Genomic DNA, 23,220 nt, shown 5'->3' on the forward strand with positions numbered 1-23,220 from the left:
AGGAATGACTGTCACTCAGAGCACTACTGACACATGGGGGAGGAGGCTCGCACCTTCCCAAATGCCATCAGTCGGAGAATTGGACCTTCCTCTAGAGCAGGGGTCGGCAGCCTTTCCGAAGCGGCGTGCCAAGTCTTCACTGATTCACTTTAGTTTAAGGTTTCACGTGCCAGTCATAGATTTTTAACGTTTTTAGAAGGTCTCTCTCTATAAGTCTATATATTATAGAACTAAACTATTGTCATTTGTAAAGTAAACAAGGTTTTCAAAATGTTTAAGAAGTTTCATTTAAAATTAAATTAAAATGCTGATCTTACGTTGCCGGCCCGCTTGGCCTGCCGCCAGCCTGGGGTTCTGTTCACCTAGGCTGGCAGCGGGCTGAGCGGGGCCAGCGGCCAGGACCCCAGGCTGGCAGTGGGCTGAGCGGGGCCAGCGGCTGGGGCACCAGCTGGCAAGGGGCCGGCAGCCAGAACCCCAGACCAGCAGCAGGCTTAGCGGGGCCTGCAGCCGGGACCCCACACCGGCAGCAGGCTGAGTGGGGCCGGCAGGGTGTGGAGGGTGCAGGGCTCAAGGCAGAGGGCTGGGGGGATCAGGGCAGAGGGCTCGGGTGTGTGTGTGGGGGTGTAGGGATCAGGGCAGGGGCCTGGGGTCTGGGGGGGTGCAGGGCTCAGGACAGAGGGCGGCGGTGTGTGGGGGGGGATGTAGGGGTCAGGGCAGAGGGCTGGGGTGTGTGGAGGGTGCAGGGCTCAGGGCAGAGGGCTGGGGTGTGTGGGGGATGTAGGGCTCAGGGCAGGGGGCTGGGGTTGTGGGGGGGTGCAGGGATGAGGGCAGGGGGCTGCAGTCATGGAGGGTTGCAGGAGTCAGGGCAGAGGACTGGGGTGTGGGGGGGTGCAGGGGTGAGAGCAGAGGGCTGGGGGGTCGTGGGGGGGTGCAGGGGTCAGGGCTGGGGGGTCGTGGGGGGTGCAGAGGTCAGGGCAGGAGGCTGGTGGGAATGCAGGGGGGTGCAGGGGTCGGGACTGGGGGTGTGTGGGGGGTTCAGGGGTCAAGGCAGGGGGCTGGAGGGGCGTGGGGGGTACAGGGGTCAGGGCAGAGGGCTGGGAGTGTGTGAGGGGGTGCAGGGGTCAGGGCAGGGGGCTGGGGGGGTCGTGGGGGGCTGCAAGGGTTAGGGCAGGGGGCTGGGGGGTGCATGGGGGTGCAGGGGTCAGGGCAGAGGACTGGGGGTGTGTGGGGGGGGTGTAGGGCTCAGGCCAGGGGGCTGGGGGGTTGTTGGGGGTGCAGAGCTCAGGGGAGAGGGCTGGGGGGGGTCAGGGCAGTGGGCTGGGCTGTTTGTCTGGGGGATGCCGGGGTCAGGGCAGGGAGCTGGGGTGTGCGTGGGGGTGTGTGCAGGGCTCAGGGCAGAGGGCTGGGGGGGTCAGGGCAGGGGACTGGGGGGTGTGGGGGGGTGCAGGGGTCAGGGCAGAGGACTGGGGGGTGTGTGGGGGGTGCAGTGGTCAGGGCAGGGGGCTGCGGTCGGGGGGGGTGCAGGGGTCAGGACAGCGGGCTGACGAGTCATGGGGGGGGTACAGGGGTCAGAGCAGAGGGCTGGGGTGTGGGGAGGTGCAGGGGTCAGGGCAGGGGGCTGCAGTCGGGGGGGCTTCAGGGGTCAGGGGAGGGGCCTGGGGGTGTTTGTGGGGGGGTGCAGGAGTCAGGGCAGAGGGCTGGGCATGTTTGTGGGGGTTGCCGGGGTCAGGGCAGGGGGCTGGGGGGGTGTGGGGGGGTGCAGGGGTCAGGGCAGGGGGCTGGGGGGTCGTGGGGGGCAGGGGGGGTGTGAGGGGGGCAGGGGTGAGAGCAGAGGGCTGGGGGGCTGTGGGGAGGGAGGGGTCAGGGCAGGGGGCTGGGGTCGTGGGGGGGTGCAGGGGTCACGGCAGGGGGCTGGGAGGGTGTGAGGGGGGGTGCACAAGTCAGGGCAGGGGACTGGAGGTGTGTGGGGGGGTGCAGGGGACAGGGCAGGGGGCTGGGGGGAACATGCCCTGATTCCACCCCCCATCTCCACGCCCCCGGCCCCACCTCGTCTCCACCTCCTCCCCGGAGCAGCGGCTCTGCTCCCCCCCCCCCCCGCCCCAGGGCACCAGCTGAGTGGCTGCAGGGAGGGAGAGGGGGAGGGGCAGGACCCAGCACAGCGGGGGGGGGGAGGGGGAGGGGCAGGACCCCAGCACGGCGGGGGAAGAGGTGGGGGAGGGGGAGAGGGGGAGGGGCAGGACCCCAGCACGCTGGGGGAAGAGGCGGGGGAGGGGGAGAGGGGGAGGGGCAGGACCCCAGCACGGCGGGGGAGGGAGAGAGGGGGAGGGGCAGGAACCCAGCACGGCGGGGGAAGAGGCGGGGGAGGGGGAGAGGGGGAGGGGCAGGACCCCAGCACGGCGGGGGAAGAGGCCAGGGAGAGGGGACCTTGCCTGCCCTGCAGCAGCAGCCGGCAGGACCAAGCTTCTTCACCCTGACTGGGGGGTGGGGGGGCGGAGAAGAGCGGGCGGGGGGGGCAGGATTTTGCATGGCTCACTGCTGCCTGCCGGGATCCCGGCCCGCGTTCGGCAGCGGGCTGAGCGGGGCCGGCAGCTGGGACCCGGCAGGCAGCAGGGAGCCACTGAAAATCGGCTCGCGTGCCATAGGGTGCCCACCCCTGCTCTGGAGCCTCATTTCTCAGCCAAAGGATTTGGGACCCCTGGGGGGTCATGAGAGGCCAAGAGGGGGGAAGGGTTGAGAGGTGTTGAAACTTCTCTTACAGTCTAAAGCAAAGGAAATCTCATTCCCCCACTCCCCAAAACCCTTCTGCTTCAAGACCAAGGATCCTCTGTCAGCCTCTCCGAAGACACCCACAAATCCGTAACACAGGCTTGTCACTGAAATGTATTTTGCTGTTACTCTTTTGAGAAATGTAAGGGGACCGCAAACATTTTTGCCTTTCAATACCAAGTCAATGCCAACCTGAGCCGGTTGAGAAACGCTGCTCTAAAGCCGTGGAATGGTGCTAAATTCATGCGACTTCAAGTGTCTAGTAATGCTCCCTCAGGTCTCGTCCTTCACTGAGCTCTGCAAAGAGCTCCTTCCCTTTGAAAGCGGGAGAGGAAGAGGAGGAGCCGTGACAGCGCGGAACCTGTTTCAATGGGGGAAGGCAGCTGCACCCCTGTCAGGGCTGGCCCGAGCAGGGAGCAGGAATTGCACCTCTCGGAGTCCCAGTTCCCTCCCAGGCTTCTCCTGGAGCAGCGCAGTGACATGCTGACCCTTGCTCGGGGCAGGGCCGAACGGCTCCATCTAGCCTTTCATCTTTCTCCATTTGGTAAACACTGATCATTTCATTGTTACGGGCAATGGAGCTGAAATGAAGACAACAAAACGGGCATCCACTCCTTACCTTTCCATGCATGAGCAGCCGGATGGTGAGAGTAACATTCAGGCCACCTTCCGAGACTTTTGATTCCATTTCCTACTGAGTACGGGAGATGTGTGGTAAGGAACAGGGAGCCCCCAAGGAAGGACAAGACAGCCCTAAAACAATCACCTGTAAGGAGACAGAGGAAGAGCTGCTTAGTGCTCCCTGCTTTATGAATCAGTGAAGTCTACCAGCTGATTTCACTCTTTCCACAACACCCGCTGCCAATGGCCGGGGACTTGGACTTGGCCTTCGGCGGAACACGAACAAGCTGAGTGATCCCACGCGGCTTGGAGACAAGGGACATTTGTAAGGTTCTGTTCACTGACTGATGAGTAGATGCTTTGCTCTGCCCTTGTCCTGCACAACTCCCATGGTCAGGGCTCCTGAATACTCACGGGTTTGCTTCTTTGTTTTTGTTACAGTAAAAGGATGTGGGTGCATGTACGTGACACACAGTACATTGCTTGTGCGACATGGCAAGAGCTTGTTTCATGGGGCACATCAAAACCAGAAGAGTGAGGTAGGGGCTCACCCCCATCTGGGACAGACAAAGGGTATGTCTACACTGCAATCAGACACCTGCGGCTGGCCCGTGCCAGCTGACTCAGGCTTGCAGGGCTCAGGCAAAGGGGCTGTTTACAGGTTCCCCTCCCACCTTGCAGGCTCCTAGATCTCAGGCTCCAGCCCAAACCTGAACCTCCACACTGCCATTAGACAATCCTGGAACCCGAGCCTGAGTCAGCTGGCACAGGCCAGCCATGGGTTTTTAATCACAGCATAAACACACCCAAAGTGTGGGACAATTCTTTGTAATACACATTTTTCATCTTGCTTATAAGCAAGACTAGAACCTACCCAGGGAGCTTTTCTTCCCAGAGTCTAGCTCTGCTCATGTCCTGCTGAACTTCTATTTGTGGTTTTCTCGTCGGGTCAGCTCCTCGGCTTGCGGATCTCCAGCTTTACCAGCTGCCAAGGAATTCTGCAAGGGGAATCCCTGCTTGTCGAGAGCCGGCTCAGTGCTACCCACACCTCAGGCAAAGTGGCGGGAATGGGGAAGAGGGAAGTGTGCCTTGGGTCAGAGGGAGCCTGACATGCACCAAGGGCCAAAGCATTCTCTGCATGGCCCAAAGATCAGAGAAACACAAAGGTGGCATGTGCTAAATTCCCTCTGGTCCTGTGCCAAGCACACCTGGGTGCACCAGAGAACCTGGGCCAGATGTGTATCCTTTACAACTGCAGCTGGAACCAAACGCATCCAGTGGGCTATTACGCTCACTAGCAGCCACAACCGGTGAGGCTTTTCCCGCTTGGTTATAGGTGAGCTAAGGACATTCATGAATCCATGGCCCAGAAGGGATCATCAGATCAGCTAGTCTGACCTCCTGTGTAGCACAGCCCATTACAATTCACCCAGTTACCCTGTCCTGAGCCCAGGCATTTGTATTTTCATGGGCATATCGTCCAGAAAGGCATCCAGTCTGAAGACATCCAGACATGGAGAATGCACCACTTCCCTTGGAGGCTGGCCCAATGGATAATTCCCCATCACTGTTAACAATCCGTGCCTGACTTGGAATTTGAATTCGGGTGGCTTCAGCTTCCAGCCATTGGTGCTTGTTACATTTTTCTCCACTAGATTCAAGAGCCCTGTAGTACCTGGTATTTTTCTTCTTGTGAAGGTCCTTACACATCTCAGTTCCTTCCATTTGACTCTGAAACATCAGGCGCTGACCACAACCAGAAGCAGAATACAGGACTTAATGGACCAATTATTTCATCCATCTAACCCACAAATACGTGCCCTTAAGGCAATGGAAAACCCTCCCTCTCTCCGCTGGACCCGTGAGTTGCCTTGTGGGACCATGACAGCCAGCAGAAGACCACTGTACTACCTTCATTACAGCCATCTGCAATTGCTCTTGGTTTCCACACGGCAACGTTACATGATGGAAGAAATGTCCCCTGGCACATACTCCTATAGTAGAAGGAGCTTTCTTGGGGAGAGAGGAGATGGGAGAAAGCCGCGCATCACTAGGGTACATGGCTGATTAAGCTAGGGTTGGGAGAGACTGGAATGACCAAACTCCATCTGTAACATTTCACATTCAGGAGGACACCATTCTATTGTTATTTGTATTGTGGTAGCCCTGGCAGCACCATGCCTCATGGACCAAGGCCCTCCTGTGGGCCCCCCCCCCACCTTCCCTTCTCCTTCCCCATCACTTTCTTCTCCTTCAGTCTTGTCACTGATGGAGATGTCTCCCCACTCTCTTCCTGTAACCTCTCCGTTCACCCCAGCAACCCCATCCCATACAGTTTCATGACCTCCCTTATCCCCACTTTCCTTCCTGTCTTTACTGCTCTCTTTCACTTTTCACTGCCTATCACTCTCATCTACTTTCTTCCCCTCACAATATAAGCATTGTCTCCCAACCATAAAACCCTGCAGAATCAGAGCAAAGTAGGACTGGAAGAGACCTCGAGAGGTCGTCTAGTCCAGTTCCCTGCGCTAAGGCAGGACTATGTATTATCTAGACCATCCTTGACAGGTGTTTATCTAACCTGCTCCTAAACACTCCAATGACGGAGATTTAAGATTGCAATTTAAGCCCTATTCTCAGAAGTTAAGGAGAACAATTTATCCTCCTCCTATTTATGTACCTTTTATGTACTTGAAGACTGTTCTCATGTCCCCCCTCAGTCTTCTCTTCAGACTAAGCAAACCCAATTTTTTCAAATCTTTCCTCACAGGTCATGTTTTCTAGACCTTTCATCATTTTGTTGCTCTCTTCTGGACTTTCGACTTTCTCTATTTAGTCCACGTCTTTCCCTAAGCATGGTGCCCAGAACTGAATACATTATTCCAGCTGAGGCCTTATCAGCACGGAGCAGAGCGGAAGAATGACTTCTCGTGTCTTTCTTACAACACTCCTGCTAATACATCCGAGAGTGATGTTTGATTGTTTTGTGACAGCGCACTGTTGACTCATATTTAGCTTGTGATCCACTAAAACTCCCAGATCCCTTTCCACAGTACTCCTTCCTTGGCAGTCATTTCCCATTTTGCATTTGTGCAACTGATCGTTCCTTCCTAAGTGGAATACTTTGCATTTGTCCTTATTGAATTTCATCCTATTTACTTCAGACCATTTCTCCAGTTTGTCCAGATCACTTTGAATTTTAATTCTGTGCTCCAAAGCGCTTGCAACCCCTCCAAGCTTGGTATCGTCCGCAAACTTTATCAATGTACTCTCTATGCCATTATCTAAATCATTGATGAAGATATTGAATAGATCCAGATGCAGGACAGATCCTTCCAGTTTGACTGTGAACCACTGATAACTACTCTCTGAGTGCGGTTCTCCAACCATCTTTGACCCTGACTCCCTCCCCTATTACCTCCCTGTGACCCTCGACCCTGCCTCACTCTCCTACCACCTCCCCATCTCCTTTTATCTCTAAACACATTGACTGTACTATCGACTAGAGTCACCTTGGTACTATCTACTAGAGTCCTGTCCACACCCTCCCCTGAGCCCTTCCACTTTGGTTGCCGTCCTCTCCAGCCCACTGTGCCCATCACGGTATCTAATGCTCTAAACCCTCTTTGCACCTCCCCTTTCTTAGGCTTGCTGAGAGGCAGAAACAGTTACCACCTGCACTCCCCGCCCCACTAGCCTGATCCTCCTCTTCCCCTCCCAGGTGTCCCCCTCCCTGGCCTGACCTCCTGCCCCCTCCCTGGACCCTCAGCCCAGGGAGCCCCTCCATGTCCCCTCTCAGGAGCCCCTGTCTCCCCCACCCTGGTTCCCACTCCTTACCCCTCTTTGGTGGGGTCCTGCTTTCTGGTGCGGTAGGAAGCAGGAGCCTCAGCCGCCACATCGAGAGGTCGAGGGCTCCACATGCAGAGTGAGACCCGGGTGCCATGCTAACAGCACTTCCAGCAGCCACCTGACCTGCATGCCACAGTGGATGCAGCCACTGATGGTCCCACACGTGCGCGCAGCAAGATCACCGGTTGGAGTGTGCCAAGAGTTATGAGTGAAAAAACCTCAGCACATCGCAACGAACAACCAGCAAGGCAGGAGAAAAACTGGCCAGGCGGCTAGGGGTCTGGCTGGCCCTGACATGAATTACAGCATCCTGAGGGTAGTTCTCTCTGACACTCTGCTGTCATGGTCCCTGAGGGTTGGGTTGGGAGAGGGGGCAGCATAGAGATGTTGCAGCAGCTCTGTGCCATCTGTCCTGACAATCCCCTAACACCTGGGGTAACCCTGGGGGCAATTTCTACCCCTTTATGTTACCAGAGAGGAAGGGAAAATGAATCTCATTGTCTCCTTTCTAACCCCTCCCCAGGTTCTCCATCGCCATGGGCAAAAGGCTTCCATCACGGTGTCTAGTCTCGGTGTGTTCTGTGGAACAATGTCCTCCGTTTCAGACGGTGCTGAAATACCTACTGGGATGGAAAGGGATGAGACATTGCACCTGCCGCCCTCTCACACCATTTATCACTCTTCTGAGCTTGGTCCAGCAGGGAAAATAAGGCCTGTCACAGCCTGCAGAGCCATGCCACAATTTACAATGGGACGGCAACAGCGAAGATGCTCGGACCCTTTAATACTCTGCATTAGGCGTGTGCAGGGATTGCAGCTCCAGGCAGGACCAAGGGGACAGCTTGAGGGTCAGTTAATGAGGAATCCTTTCAGTAAGAGTTGATTATCCAGCAGCCTGTAGGGTGCAGTTGTACCCTGGGCAGTCCAGGAGGAAGGTGGGCTCTGCTAGCTAGTCACAGAGTATTTCAGGCAGCTTACGAGCATCTGTTAGTCATAATTTATTTTTACAAAGTCTAATGATAGCCAACCATTAAAGACCAGTCTGATGGCTGTGGGCAATAGTATAGATGCGATGGAGAGAGCCGGGGGAGGGAGGGTGAATCAGTAATTAGTAACTCAAAGTGTGTTTTGCTTGCTCGCTGCTTGTCACAGCTTGAAACGGGTCCCCAGTCAGTCGGGTCTCTCACCCATGGAGTGAAAATTAAAGCTCTGTTTATCCTCAGAAGGGCAAAATCCATCAGAGCTGATTTCAGTGGCTGCCTAATCCCTGCCTGTTTACTGCACTTTATAAATGACTCTAGTCCTGTCTCCAAATTAACAGGGGAAAGCCTCTCATTGGTGGATCCTGATTCTTTCCAAATTCATAGCAGCAGTCGCCTTCCCAAACCTGACGGTGCAGAGTCCCAGGGCTCCTGGCATGCTGTCAGGAGTGCCCTCAATTAGCTGCCAGCTCTGCCGGCCCTGCAGTAATCGGGCCACAGGGTCTCGCTGTCCCCAGGCTGTAGAGCATCTTAGCCACAATTGCTGCACACAGAGAAAATACATTTCCAGGAGGGACGGTCCTAATTAGGACAGCTCAGCCACTCAGGGCAGGGAGCTCTGGCCTCTCTGGAGGGAGCTGTACCCCCCACCCAGACCGTGGGGTCAGCATGACACTGAGCCTTCCAGAGCATTAGGAAAAGGAGACAAAGGGACACGGGTGCTCAAAGATCCAGGAGGGGGAGTCAAGGATGTCAAGGAGAAAAGCATTGTTTGGGGAGCTGGGGGGAGAAGGCAGGCAGCGCCTGGCAGGTATGTTCTTGGTGCAGCGATTGGAGGGAAAAACCTGGGGTCAGCCCAAGGGTTTAGCTGCCCTCATTTCATGAGTGTAAGTGGGTTCAAAGTGGCAGGGTGGTCGCGCCATGGCCTGGAAGCTTCAGTCTATAAATGGTGTGCCAGCCAGGGGTGAAAGTAAGTCGAGTGACTTACCGGTACTCTGGGGCCAGCTTTGGCCCCCGGAATGGGGTGGGGCCTAGGGCGGAAGGGACGGGGTTGAGGGGGTCAGAGCCAGCCCCAGCCCACCCTGTAAGGTAAGTGCCCCCCCCCCGGGGTAGCAGCAGCAGCCTGGGGCTCCGGGGGCTATTTAAAGTGCCCGAGGCTCCCCTCTTCTACTGCCCTGCCCTTTAAATAGCCGCCGGAGCCCTGGAGTAGCGGCGGTGGGGCCCCAGTGGCTATTTAAAGGGCCCGGGCGGTAGAAGCAGGGGAGCCCCACGCCCTTTAAATAGCTGCCGGAGCCCCGCAGCCGCTACCCCAGGGCTCCAGCAGCGGTGCTCTGGAGGCAATTTAAAGGGTCTGGGGCTTCAGCCACTGCTGGGAGCCTCAGGCCCTTTAAATTGCCCCCTGGGGAAGCCGGGCTGCCCCAGTATGGAGCACCGGCTCTTACCGGTACGCCGTACCGGGGCGTACCGGCTTATTTTCACCTCTGGTGCCACCCCTCCCCTCCTCCCACTCTAACAATGTACCTCTGAAAGGGCATGTTAGCGCCAGCGCCCTGCCTTAAGAACACCAGGAAAGAGACTAGAAAAGAATATAAACAATGAAGCCCAAAGAATGGAATGACTTTGCAGCTACTTCAAAGCCTGACCAGGGAAAATATTGCTTCTCCCTGCACCAGTGTCCATGTAGCACCGATTCCGGCCTTCTTACCGAAATCAACGGGATGGCCTGCCTAGCCCCAGCAGTCCTGGTGGCAGAGCCTGGCGCCCCTCAGGCGGTGCAGCAGAGTGGGGGAAACGCATTGCACACACAGACCGAGAAAACACCTCCCACAGCATAGGACAGCTTTCCAATATTACAAATAGCCACTTGTCAAGATGTTCCAGCATGCTGGGCCACACTCTTAAGGCTATCTTGGGAGGTGGGCTACCCAAGAGATTGCGAGGCCTCCCACTGCACTCCTGCATGGCCTCCCCAGCCCTTGGCTGGAGGCATGCAGGGACAAGCTCACTCCTCCGCAAAGCAGGTGGGCAGGAGGGGCGGGGAGTGGGTATACCTTTGGCTCCACCCCCACAATGTAACCGCCAGCAGAAAGGGGCTGGCATGGAAGGCTCAGCAGATAAATACCCCTACAACAACAGGAAAACATCAATGTGCCGACCCTTGCACAGGGCAAGAGGAAAAACACAATGTAGCCCTGAACGTCCGGTTCACAATTTGCATTTAAAGGTTTGATCGAATCTGCCATCTTTCAGTTGCAAGATATACACCATAATGTATGAACTGCATATGCAAGGGATGGTTTAGCAAATCCTTACCAGAGATACTTATCTGAGCTGTAACCGATTTGTTTTTTTTAACTGTGTTTTTTTATTCCTTCCTCCATAGCCAACAAATGCAGAGCCCTGAATCAGTCGGTTATGTAAATGTTTCCAATTGATTGAAAAAGTGGGTCATGTGTTAGCCAAATGCTCCTGGCTTTAAGACTTATCAGCGTTATTAAATTAAACACGCTTCATGCTTCAATGAGCCGCAAAGCTACACTGGCCTTTTCTTAATCATACTGGTGAAAGGTAAGTCTTTATATCTGAGTTATAAACTCCCTGGAAAACGTGGGGGATAGTACAGCCAAGGCACTGACTTCATCTGTGTGCCTTTTGCCATTTGGGAATTATCCCAGAGACAAAGGGCTTAAAAACAATTTTCCCAACACGCTATTTTGTGTGATTCCGAACAATGCGTTCTATGTCCTGCCCAAAAAGAGAGAGAGGCATTTAAAGCTCCTCCTCTTCAGAGGCCATCATCTTCTGCTTATTTCAAAGAAGCCTTGAAATTGCTTCTTTGTCTTTCTGCTTGAAGGCCCCAAAGATACCATTACGTCCAGTCCAATGGATCAAAAAGATTTAAGGGGCCAGATTCAGACCTGGGTAAGCAGGTGCACCTCCACTGATGTCAATGGCATTGCATCGGCTTACAGGGGGCAAAATCCGGCCCAAAGACTGAAGAGCCATATCTAGCTGAAGTTTTCCTCTGCTGTAGATTGGCTATGAAAGTTCTGCGGGCCCATCAGTCACAAAGGCTCATTCCTGCTGGAGGCACTGTTCCTTGGCTCCTTGGCACCCTGAACCACCTAATTCCCCAATAAAGGAATTTCTGAGTGTGCTGGGAATGGCACTGGGAATGAGCTCCTTCCTACAATGGCCAACCGTAGATTGGGATTTTCCCCAGCTGACTGAACATTGGGCACCAGAGAGGGCTCTCCTGGGGCAAGTATCCAGCATCCACCAATGAGAATATGGATGGAGTCCCCCTGAGCACTCCTGCGGGGAGGAGCAAAAGGCCCTGGCAGTACCCCCATGTCCTGCTGGAGGCCATCGGGCGGGGGTGGTTGGGTCCGGTGTGAGCCACAATCCATCGCTGTGGGGCAGGGATGCTGGAAGCAATCTGGGGCAGTGCTTTCACACGCACGAGGAGCCCTTAGTTCCACCAGAGCACCGCATGCGGGAGCCTCATTACTAAAAACGATCACAACCTTGCAGTCCAGGGTGTGGTTCCTCCCTCTGCCAATGACACAGACAAAACATAAGGAACCTTTTCATGCATGTTAAAATAAAGCCGCATCTTTTTTTTTTTTTTTGCTTTTACTTGGCATGTTCCCAGCATGCATTTCTCTAGTGAGCAGCAAATATGGCCCCTGGCAGAGAGCTGGGCACACTTTTCTTCTTCTTGTTGAAGAATATCCATGTTTTAAATCCATTTCTTGTTTTTCAGATAGAAAAACTGCCAAAAGAAGGAGTTCTTTTAAAAACATATACAGAAGACCACCCTGTGAAAAGCTGATCAGCAAAGTGACATAGCAGAAGGAAAAGAGGGGAGAACAGAGAAAACCAAACAGTGAAAGCATTTCCCCCTCCCCCTTCTCTCTGCACTTTCATCGCAACTTTGGATTGACTGGCTTCATTAGAGGTGGGATTTCTTTGGGTGTTTTTTTTAAATTTTTGATTATTTCAAAATTTCAAAAATCATGTTTGGAAATAAAACATGATAAACAAAGGTTTCCGAGGGGGAGCCGTGTTGGTCTGTATCAGCAAAAACAATAAGGAGTCCTTGTGGCACCTTAGAGACTAGCACATTTATTTGGGCATAAGCTAGAACCCACTTCATCAGATGCATGGAGTGGAAAATACAGGTATATATATATACACTGTACATGAAAAGATGGGAGTTGCCTTACTAAGTGAGGGGTCAATGCTAATGAGACAATTCAATTAACAGGGAGGGGAAATCACTTTTGTAGTAGTAATGAGGGTAGCCCATTTCAGGCAGCTGACAAGAAGGTGTGAGTAACAGCAGTGGGAAATTAGTATTGGGGAAATTAGTTTTTGTAATGAAACATTCTATTAAAAGAATTATAAATATAGGTAAATTACATTAAAAATCAATTGAAATGAAAGTGAAAACCTATTCTGATATAAAACCAAATCAATGTTCAGGATTCCCCCCACCCTCTCCGTTGGGAAGACACAGGGGACAGAAGGAGGCGCGAAATGAAGCATTTTGATCTGCGCTCCACAAAACATCATTCCGTTTGGTTCACATGTCAGATGTGCAACAAAGCTGCTGTGTCTAGAACAGGAAGAAGATATACATTGGAAGGGAGCAGAGAGCGTCTGATCGGTACAATTTCCCCCCTAATCTGGAGAAGTAGTTTCCTGTTGGGCACGGATGCGTCTATTTGCATAGTCAGCTGAGTGGCAAAGTGAAGGCAGGGTTCTGAGTCACGCTACGGGTGCCTGAATCTGCATTGGTCACTGCCCGGGTTTAACCTTAGCCTGCACTGAACACCATCTTTATTTTGGAGCACAAAGGCTTGACAGCAACTTGACTCGGAAAGGGCGTTGCCTATTTTAACTGCAGCTGGTTGCAGATTTCTCCTTGAAAAGGGTTTTATGATTTTTGGATTGTTACTTTTAAAAAATGCCTGTTAGAACCACGTGGGTTTTTTTTATGAAAAATGTTTGTGTGGTTCAAAATTTTCCAATGTTTGATTAAATGATTCCAGGCCATTTTCTGTGCATTGGCTTCAACTCATTTAAACGAACATTTGGAAATTCTGCACACACAAAAAATCAAATGAAATGAAAATTGTTTTGTTTCCTTCAAAATTGTGAAAGCAAATGGCCATTCTGTGTTACCAGCTCTAATTTTAAGTACATCTCTATTGAAGTCGAGGAGATTATTAGTGACTCCAGTGGGCTTTGGATCAGGCCCTTAAGCTGGGACCATCCCTGCAGTCTGTGACCTTCTACCACAGGAAATTACATGAGTCCAAGAGGGCTGTTAATGTGAGCAAGGCTTTGCAGGGCTGGGCACTGTGTTTGAGGCTCGCCTCGATTGCTCCAGCACCTTGGCTAGCAAAACCAGCATTAGGGCCACATTTCCAGCATTCAGAGTGCAGCCACAAGGAGACTGCGGAGAGCCCTCTAGGCGAGCGTGTCTTGCTCTTGTGTTTGATCTTTTGTCAAACACTTATAAAGGCTCTGCATGGAAGTGCTGAACAGATTCGGTACCTACCAGCACCCTCCCATGCTCCCTATATGTACAACTCCACCAGCCCATCTCCTTTGGCACGCTCATTTTGAGTCACTGGGTGCATTAGTTGCCCGCTAGCAAATCCTCGGACATCTCAGGCCATAAAAATGAAATGAACCACACAGTGTAAGTCAGGACGCAATGAGTCCTCAGGCTTCAAACCCAGCTGAACCAATTTGGAGCCCTGTTGTACTCTCGAGATACGCTGCAGAATGTGGTCCTCTGCACACCTATGATAGTGGAGTTCGGTGCAGGCTGCTGTAGCCAGCCCCTGCCCCAGAAGCACATCGTTTATTAACACCATACAGAAGGTAAACACACAGTGCAGAGCAGGCCTGGACCTCAGCTTACATCACTACGCTACTGAAGAGAGGAGTGCTGGCTGCCATCGGTTCCCATACAGCTTCGGGAGAAAGGCTGCCATTTAGTCTTTCAGAATTAGAGCTATTTTAACCTGTTGTTACAGCGGACGGTGGCTTTGTGTTATTCCCCCCCCCACACACACACACTCCCTCCTCCAGCCACACGCTGTCATGCTTCGGCCATACCCCTAGCCACAGTTTGCAGGCAGCACTCCCTCTCCGTGCACATCTGGTACTGCTGTTTCCGGGCATGATCCTCCCACGCCCAGCCCCAGGTGGGGCACCCAGCCCTGATTCCTAGCCACCCCACCCTCCCCGCACAGCACAGGCTCTCATTGGCCTTTCCCTGCCCCGGGGCGCCAGGCCCAACTCACGTCCTGAAGCCATGACTTCTACTTATCACCCTCAGTCCTAGCCTTACCCCACACCTGCTGTGGCTCCAGCTGCCACGTCCCTGTCCCTGTCAGCCACAGACCTAGCCCCGTCCCCTGGCCATCCCCAGGCCTAAAGTAATGTTTAAAACTTCACCCAGGCACCAGGCCTATCCCAGGCCTTGGTGTGCACTGTTGTTAGCCTGGGGAGCTCTGACAGAGCCCCTTGGACAAAGATGGGTAGGTCCCCCATGATATACCAGGGTACAGGTATATCACAGCACTTATTAGTCTGGATTGTACCCCTGTAAGTCACATGTCCCCATCGCTGCCTCTCCACCATCAGCTCAGCTTGGCCAGCTCTCTTTCGAAAGCCCTCCACAGGGTCCCAGGAAAGGGGGGAGTGCCGACCCAGGAGGGGACTAGCCTCGCCACCACTATTTCTAGTGGGGAACGGGACATCCGTGCATGGACCACAGCCCTGAGATCAGAAGTAGACCCCATCAGTTCGTGCTGGTACGACTGTGCAGGACTTGGCCTGTAGTTTCCTTTCCACCTACGTGCAGCCCCCATTAAGTCACAGCGGCGTCACATTCTGCAGAGGAATAGATTCACCACCCTGCTCCCACGCGCTGCGGGGTGAGGAGCAGAGTGCGGGAGCGGATGGCAAGAGGCCCGATAGAGAGATGCAGTCAGTTTATGTTGGCCCATCAAACCGAATCCCAGGAAGGGAGCGAGCTGACTTATCACACCATGGAGAAGGCACTGCATGGTGCTCTGAAAGCACCTTCCTCCTTTGGAACCAGGCAGCTGGAAGAAGAGCATGGACCCCAGAGCCAAGGCCGCGGCACGGAGGCTCTGCATGTTTGGTTCTTTATCTCCTATATGTCAGGGGAGCTGCGGGTCTCAGGGTCTGAACCTCTGCTCCTTCTTTGGTGAGACAACCCCCCTGCCCCAATGGAATAATTTGGAGAAAACCTGACAATGGTGATCTCATGGAGTTTTCCTCAGCCGGGGCCCCTTCCACAGGAGGCTACAGTCTGCCCCAGAGCTGTGAGAAGCAGAAGCCAGGAGTTCTGAACCCTACTTGCCCACACTTACCACTGGACGACACTCCCTCCCAGAACACGCATGGTCCATTGATTCATTCAGCTACAGAGTTTGGAGGAGTTTATATTGAAAGCACACACTGAGCTGGATTAACTAGGTCTGACGGTCCTTGTCAGGGTGCATTGTCGTGGTGAAACCAGTGAGGTGAAAAGAATCCCTCAGCATTACCGCTCCCTTCTCGTCGGCAAGCAGAGCTGAGAGACATTTCTTTCCTCAGATCCTTCTTTGTGGGAATAAGGTCATCCACTGCGGTGCAGAGATTTGTGAAAATATCTATAAAAATCCCAGTTCATTACCATTGCAGTGAGCTGACAACATTTTTCAGACCTGTACAGTGCTCAAAATCTTGCTCATTTCCTCAGATCCAAAGCAGAAATACTTTCTCATGACTAGAACTAGAATAGGTCAGAAAATGGAAGGTTTTTATGTGGAAAATTTCAGGTTCTTGGCAAAAAATCAAAAAATGAAAATTTTTGGAAGAAAACCAAACAATTTTGGTTAAAAGTAAAAAATTCCATTCAGAAATTCTACCAAAGTGCCTGATGGGAGTTGCACTTTGGGTGCCTCAGGTCTCCATTCTCCTCTTTGGGCTGGGGTCTGTGGCTGGATGACATCTCTCATAAAGCACTATGGTCCCTCCTTGCAGAACTGTCATGGTGCATCATGGGAGTCCCCAGCTGCAATGTATCATGGGAGCTGTAGTCCAGCCAGGGCACCCAGCCTATAGAGGGAAAGGGGTCATGAGGAATCTGAAGTACAACTCCTATAAGCTATTGTGATGGCATTTTCAAATTTTAACAAAGATGATTTTCAGTCAAATGTTTTCAGGTTTTAATCAAAATTTTTCATTTTCTGCTGAATTTTTTTTAGTTTTTCAGATGGAATTTTCTGCAGAAAGCAGACACATTTAATGCAAACATTTTGTTTAGTTAAAAACTCAATTTTCCATTGACAAAAAGTTGTGATGGAAAATTTTCAACCAGCCCTTAGTCAAATTTTACCAAGAAGGAGTGGTCTCTTCACATCTGCCATAACATGATAAACGTTGGTAGCTTTTATCAATCCTAAAGAAAACTCAAACTGCAATTTCCTGAGTGCAGCTTAAAAAGGTCCCCAAAACCAAAAACCTATGAAAACATCTTGTAAACTTCATAGGCTCCTCAGCATTTCAGGACTGTGGAGTTAAGCTATGAAAGGTGGACACAGTGGGCCCAATCCTTGGCCAAAACCAATGGCAAAATTCCTATATACTTCAACAGACCAGGATTCGGTACTACAGGCCAAAAATATCAAACTTGGTTGCTTAAAATTAGGCCTTTAACCTAGAGCTGGGCAAAATTTTCATCCAAAACCTTTTTTCTCTAAAAAATGCAGATTCAGGTCAACCCAAAACATTTGCCAAAATTATGTCGATTTCGGCAAATTGTTGCAGTTGAATAAAAAAGAATAAATCGTTTGGAAATGTCAAAATGAATCATTTCAATTTTTCAGGCTAGATTCACAAGGGGACTTACGCACCATTCACAAAACTGAGGAGGGCGGGGTTCTCGCCTGCAATACCCCAAAAGCCCCACAGTTAGTGTACTCATGTGGGAGGCCTGGGTTTAAATCCCCACTGTGGGTCAGGCAAGTTGGAAAATGCTGGCCAATAGCTTCCTCTGGATGAGCGTGCTAGACTCCGACTGCCTCAGCCATTCTGTGCACCACAATGTGTGTGGCAGGGCTGGCTGCAAACTGTCTCTCAATTTCATTTGGCGGAAATAGTCTCACACCAGGCAAATTCACTGCTCAAGATTGCATTTTTGGTGGTGAGGGGGAAAGGCAGGAAAGAATGTTTAAATACTTCCAACTATTTAGCACATCCTCAGTGTTATTAAGACCAAAATCTTGATATCTCCCAAAAGGAAAAGGAGGACTTGTGGCACCTTAGAGACTGACAAATTTATTTGAGCATAAGCTTTCGTGAGCTACAGCTCACTTCATCGGATGCATTCAGTCTTTCTGCGAATATAGACTAACATGGCTTCTACTCTGAAACCTGATATCTCCCAGAGACTCAGCGTCATAGATTCCAAGGCCAGAAGGGACCATTGTGATCATCTCGTCTGACCTGCTGTATAGCCCAGGCCAGAGAACTTCCCCAAAACAATTCCAAGAGCAGATCTTTTAGAAAAAAATCCTGTCTTTATTTAAACATTGCCAGTGGTAGAGAATCCATCATGATCCTTGGTAAATTGTTCCAATGGTTAATTACCTTCACTGTTAAAAGATTCCACCTTATTTCCAGTCTGAATTTGTCTAGCTTCAACTTCCAGCCATTGGATTACCTTATATTTTTGCCTGCTAGGTTTAAGAGCCCATTATCAAATATTTCATCCCCATGTAGGTACTTATAGACTGTGATAAAGTCATCCCTTAACCTTCTCTTTGTTAAACTAAATAGACAGAGCTCCTCGAGTCTATCACTATAAGACATTTTCTAGTCCTTTAATCATTCTTATGGCTCTGCTCTGACTCCTCTCCAATTTATCAACATCCTCTTGAATTTTGGGCACTACAACTGGACACAATATGCCAGCAGTGGTCACAACAGTGCCGACAGAGATGTAGAATAATCTCTATTCCTACTTGAGATTCTCCTGTTTATGCAGCCAAGGACTGCACTAGCCCCTTTGGCTACAGCAACGTACTGGGAACTCATGTTCAGCTGATTATCCACCATAACCCCCAAAATCTTTTCAGAGTCACTGCTTCCCAGGGTAGAGTCCCTGATTGTGTAAGTGTGGCCTACATTCTTCGTTCTTACGTGTTCCTTGTTTGAAAAAATAACTACCAGCGCACGTTGGTCCTTCCTATTCTCTGCCTGTGGCCCAGCACAGTCTAGTCTCCTGTGGTCTGTGATACTTCGGTCTCATTTCAGTTGTTGGGGACGGAGGTCAGACTAGATGATCGGGTGATCCCTTCTGGCCTTAAACTCTATGACACTTTACATTTAAATTTAGCCATATTAAAACACATTGTTTGCTTGCGTCCAGCATACCAAGAGATCCAGTTCGCTCTTATCAATGACCTGACCTCTTCGTTATTTACCACTCCTCCTAATTTTGCATCCTCTGAAAACTTTATCAGTGATGATTTTATGTTTTCTTCCAGGTCATTAATAAGAACATTAATTAGCAAAGGGCCAAAAACTAAACCCTGTGGAACCCCCCTGGAAACCCCACTGACAACATGCCTTCTCAATGACAACTCCCCATTCACAGTTACATTTTGAGACCTATCAGTTAGCAAGCATTTAATCCACTTAATGTGTGCCATGTTCGTTTATATCTGTCTAGTTTTTTTAATCAAAGTGTCATGAGGTACCAAGTCAAACGCCTTACAAAAGTCTAAGTGTATTACATCAGCACTATTACCTTTACCACCAAACTCGTAATCTCATCAAAAAAGATATCAAGTTAGTTTGAGAGGCTCTATTTTCTATACACCCATGTTGATTTGCATTCGTTATATTACTCTCCTTTAATTCGTCATGAATCCAGTCCCATATCAGCCACTCCATTATTTTGCCTAGGATTGATGTCAAGCTGACTGGCCTATAATTACCTGGTCATCCCATTGACCCTTTATAAATATTGGCACATTAGCTTTCTTCCAGTCTTCTGGAACTTCCCCGGTGCTCCAAGACGCACTGAAAATCAACATTAATGGTCCAGCGAGCTCCTGAGCCAGCTTCTTAAAAACTCTTTGACGCAAGTTATATGGACCTGCTGATTTTAAAATGTCTAACTTTAGCAGGTGTGGTTTAACATCCTCCTGAGATACAGTGGAAAGGAAAGACTGTTATCATGTGATAGGACTACACCATCTGTTTATTACCAAATACATAAGAGAAATATGTATTTATCATGAAAAGAACAGGAGGACTTGTGCCACCTTAGAGACTAACAAATTTATTTGAGCATAAGCTTTCGTGAGCTACAGCCCACTTCATCGGATGCATTCAGTGGAAAATACAGTGGAGAGACTTATATACATAGAGAACATGAAACAATGGGTGTTCTCTATGTATATAAATCTCCCCACTGTATTTTCCACTGAATGCAACCGATGAAGTGAGCTGTAGCTCACGAAAGCTTATGCTCAAATAAATTTGTTAGTCTCTAAGGTGCCACAAGTCCTCCTTTTCTTTTTGGGAATACAGACTAACACGGCTGCTACTCTGAAACCTGTATTTATCATGTCTGCCTTTATTGCATTATTAATAATTATATATAGTATATATAATTATATTATAATAATATATATCATTTTTATAGCTGCGTTCATTTCCCCTCTAAACCAGTTCGGCCTTCTTCCTCAGTCATGGGATTGCGGCTTTTGGGGCATCTAACCAAGTGTTCAGAAAAATAAGGTGGAGAGAGGATAGCTTTTGTTTTTTCTGCATTTTACATACTCCAGTTCTCCTCTTGACTGGGGATTTTGGGGGCTTAAGTAAGAGCTTTCTCTCTTGCTCTTTCCTCATTTCTCCCTGAAGCTTGAGCCTGCCATTAAGACCTAATCCTGTAATTTTCAGCAATGCCTGTTAGCAGCTGGGAAGGACTAGATGCAGAAATTTCAGGATTATGACGTCAATACAGAATATCATGATCAGGCTGGACATGGAAGGAGCAGGAAGAAAAGATTGCTGTGACAAAAGATAAACATCTATTAATCCCTGCAATAGGGACTCTGTGCATAGAAATATATCCACAATTAACAAAATTATGTTGTTAGAATGTGCTATGCTCTAGGCAGAGAGGTAGCAAGACCTATCTAAAAGTTGCCAAACACTTCCCATTATAACTCTGTGTTTTCAATTATTTCTGATCTTGGCAAACTTTAATTATTCAGGCTGACATTTCCTATGGTTGGTCTCCGAATCAGGTTGGGAAGTGTGAGTGAAAAGGTGCAGTGGTTTTTAAGAAAAACAGTTTATTTTACCAATGTTAATCTTGCTGATTTTTTTAAGAGCTCTTCATCACTACAGTTTGGAGCAAGAACACAGGAACATACTTGTTCCCTCAGCTCCAGTCCTTCTAGCTCCATTATTCTCTCCTTACAAATCCTTATTCCAATGCTTACCTGATTGCCTTCCTCTCCTCCATTCTCAGATCTCGGAATAGGCTGTTCACTGGTTCCATGGCTTGGTGGCCTGGGCCTTTCAAACCCATGCTTCACTCACGTCATCCACACAGCCCTCACTACAGTTATTCAAGACATCGTGGAGCAAAATCCAAAGGCCTCACTTCTCTCCATTTTGTTGCTTGGCCCATCAGCCACTGTGGCATTCATTACACCCCACCTCTTCATTGCCTCAGCACATACAACGTTTTTCTGGGTTCTGCATGCCAGTGATTTTCCTGCTTCTCATCTGATTGATCATTTAAAGTATCCTGCAATGAGAATCTTCCTTGCTCCTCTGGTGGGTGTCTCCTAAGGCTCTCGTCTCAGTCACCAACTCTTGTCTCTTTGTACTTCCCTCTTGGCACTGTATCTCTGCTGACAAGCAATTACGTCCCACCTTTCCTCCCTCACTCTTGTATAGCCATAACGCTGTTTCAGCCTATCTCATCTCCATGTCCTTTTGGATGAAAGCCAATTACTTCAATTTCTACAATGGCGATCTGAAATCCTCTCTTCAGACACTTCAGTCGGTTCAAATTCATGCAGTGTGTCTAATACTGGCTCTCCTTCACAGTTCGCATTTCTCTCTCTCCCTTCCCCCCCCCCACCTTCTTTTCTTCACTTTACTGTCTACTTCTTCAACTGTACTTGATGTTTAATGCCATCATCTGAACCAGTCCTCTCTACCTTTCCCCTCTTACCACTACTCTCCCACTCTCGTGTTTGCTCCCTTGGTTCCTTGTCTTAAAATCTTCTTATCCTTTTTCTCTTCCTCTCCTTTAACATTATGCCTTTTCCTTGCTCGTCCCAACTATTGGGAATGCTCTCTTTTTCTTTGTTTTCTAGGGCCAAATAATATTTTCCTACAGTTATTCAAAGTCAGCCTGACTTTACTATCTAGTCCCAGAAATAGTGTTTCTATCTATCTTTTATAGCCCCATTATTATTTTGTTAGCCTGACCCAAAGCAGTAAGTTCTGGAAATAACATTAAAAACCAATTCCCATAAGACTTTTGCTCCATCTGGCATCTACGCTTTCGGGTTTCTTTATAAACCAGATCTCTGAACCTTTTGTGGTTCACCTGGCTTTAGTCTGACTACATTCTGAGAACAAGAGTCTGTCCCGTGATCAAGACCTGCGTAGTACAGGAGCTCGAGCAGGCCACCAGGGGGGCGGTTATAACGCCCTCATTCTATGGGCCGGTCTTCACAGGCCCTGGCCCTGACATGATCTAAAAGGCTGCTCTAGCTTATGTCCGCTGAGGCTGGCAGAGTGGAGCTCTGCCCTGCTCTCTCCTAGCCCTGACACACCCCTTACAATGATGTGGGGGGTGGGAAGTTGGGGCAGAAGCTGGCACTACCAGCTTTAAGGCAGCTGAAAGTTCCCTTGCCTGAGGTGTACTTGGGAGCAGGGAGAGGGGAAGAGGATAGACGGGGGAGCACTTATAATGTAAATCATGCCGCCAAAGCTAGCTCAGACAGTCACATCTGGGATAAAGCTTTGCCCTTCGATGTAGGCCATCTTCAGCTGTTTCACTGGGTGTTTTGTGTGTACACCTGGGGACTGAATTTGGCCCACGGATTTTTTTTCTAGAAAACTATAACGTGCAAGCATCAGTTTGGTTTGAGCAATTCACAACCCTCCTTTTGGGATCTTCAGCCTTTTTCTTTCTTTCTTTCTTTTTTTTTTTTTTGCAGTAACCTTTATTCTAAGTTTCACACGTTTCAAAGAGCCCCTCCCTGCTTTTGTAACTTGAATGTAGCCTGACCTATAAAGACTGAAGCGAAGGGCAGAAATACCATTTTGTGCAGCTTCACCATTATTTACTCATGTAAATAATGACAGATTTCACCTCTCGAGAGCAGAAATGATAGGAGGCAACACAACCTTCCGCTTGCTGTCGTGAACAGTGAAGATACACTGGGTGGATCAAGCAACAATCTCAGCTCAGCTACAGAGAGCTGGACAGCCGTAGAAAATCCTAGTTAGCCATCCCCAACAGTCTGAGTACTGTGGTACCATGCCTCAGAATACTGCAAGACATCTGAAATACACTGATTACCATAGCAATTGGGACTATGTGTAGCTAAAGGAACGGAAGCATTTCTTAGCAGGTGGATAGACAGTGCTTTATGCCATGTACTTTACTGCTTTACTGGTCTCCATTACCCCAGATCCTTTGGGTCTATTTGTTGTGATTACATTGTCTAGTCTAGGGGACAACCGTATTGGAAGTGATCCTGAAAAATGTCAACGTTCCAGTCATCATTTTGCAAGTAAATGCTCCCTGCCGGGCATCGATGGCTTTCCACCAGCACGGAGGTTTGCCAAATACTGGGCCTGATTCTGATGAGAAATGTTAAACCGGCGCCAATGAAAACATCATCAGGCCCTCTATGTCACCTGG

At 50.0% G+C, this 23,220-nt stretch overlaps 1 protein-coding gene across 1 annotated transcript in view; it reads right to left on the reverse strand.

Annotated features, from left to right (window-relative positions):
• PCBP3 (poly(rC) binding protein 3) overlaps positions 1 to 23,220 on the reverse strand; it is a 107,911-nt gene that overhangs the window by 60,403 nt on the left and 24,288 nt on the right. Inside the window, exon 2 of the mRNA XM_074968225.1 lies at positions 3,386 to 3,532. Within this exon, the coding sequence (XP_074824326.1) occupies positions 3,386 to 3,454 (69 nt within the window). The 5' untranslated portion in view covers positions 3,455 to 3,532. The remainder of the gene's footprint in view (positions 1 to 3,385; positions 3,533 to 23,220) is intronic.

The sequence above is a fragment of the Natator depressus genome, chromosome 11 (assembly GCF_965152275.1).
Source record: "Natator depressus isolate rNatDep1 chromosome 11, rNatDep2.hap1, whole genome shotgun sequence".
NCBI classification, from domain to species: Eukaryota; Metazoa; Chordata; order Testudines; family Cheloniidae; genus Natator; species Natator depressus.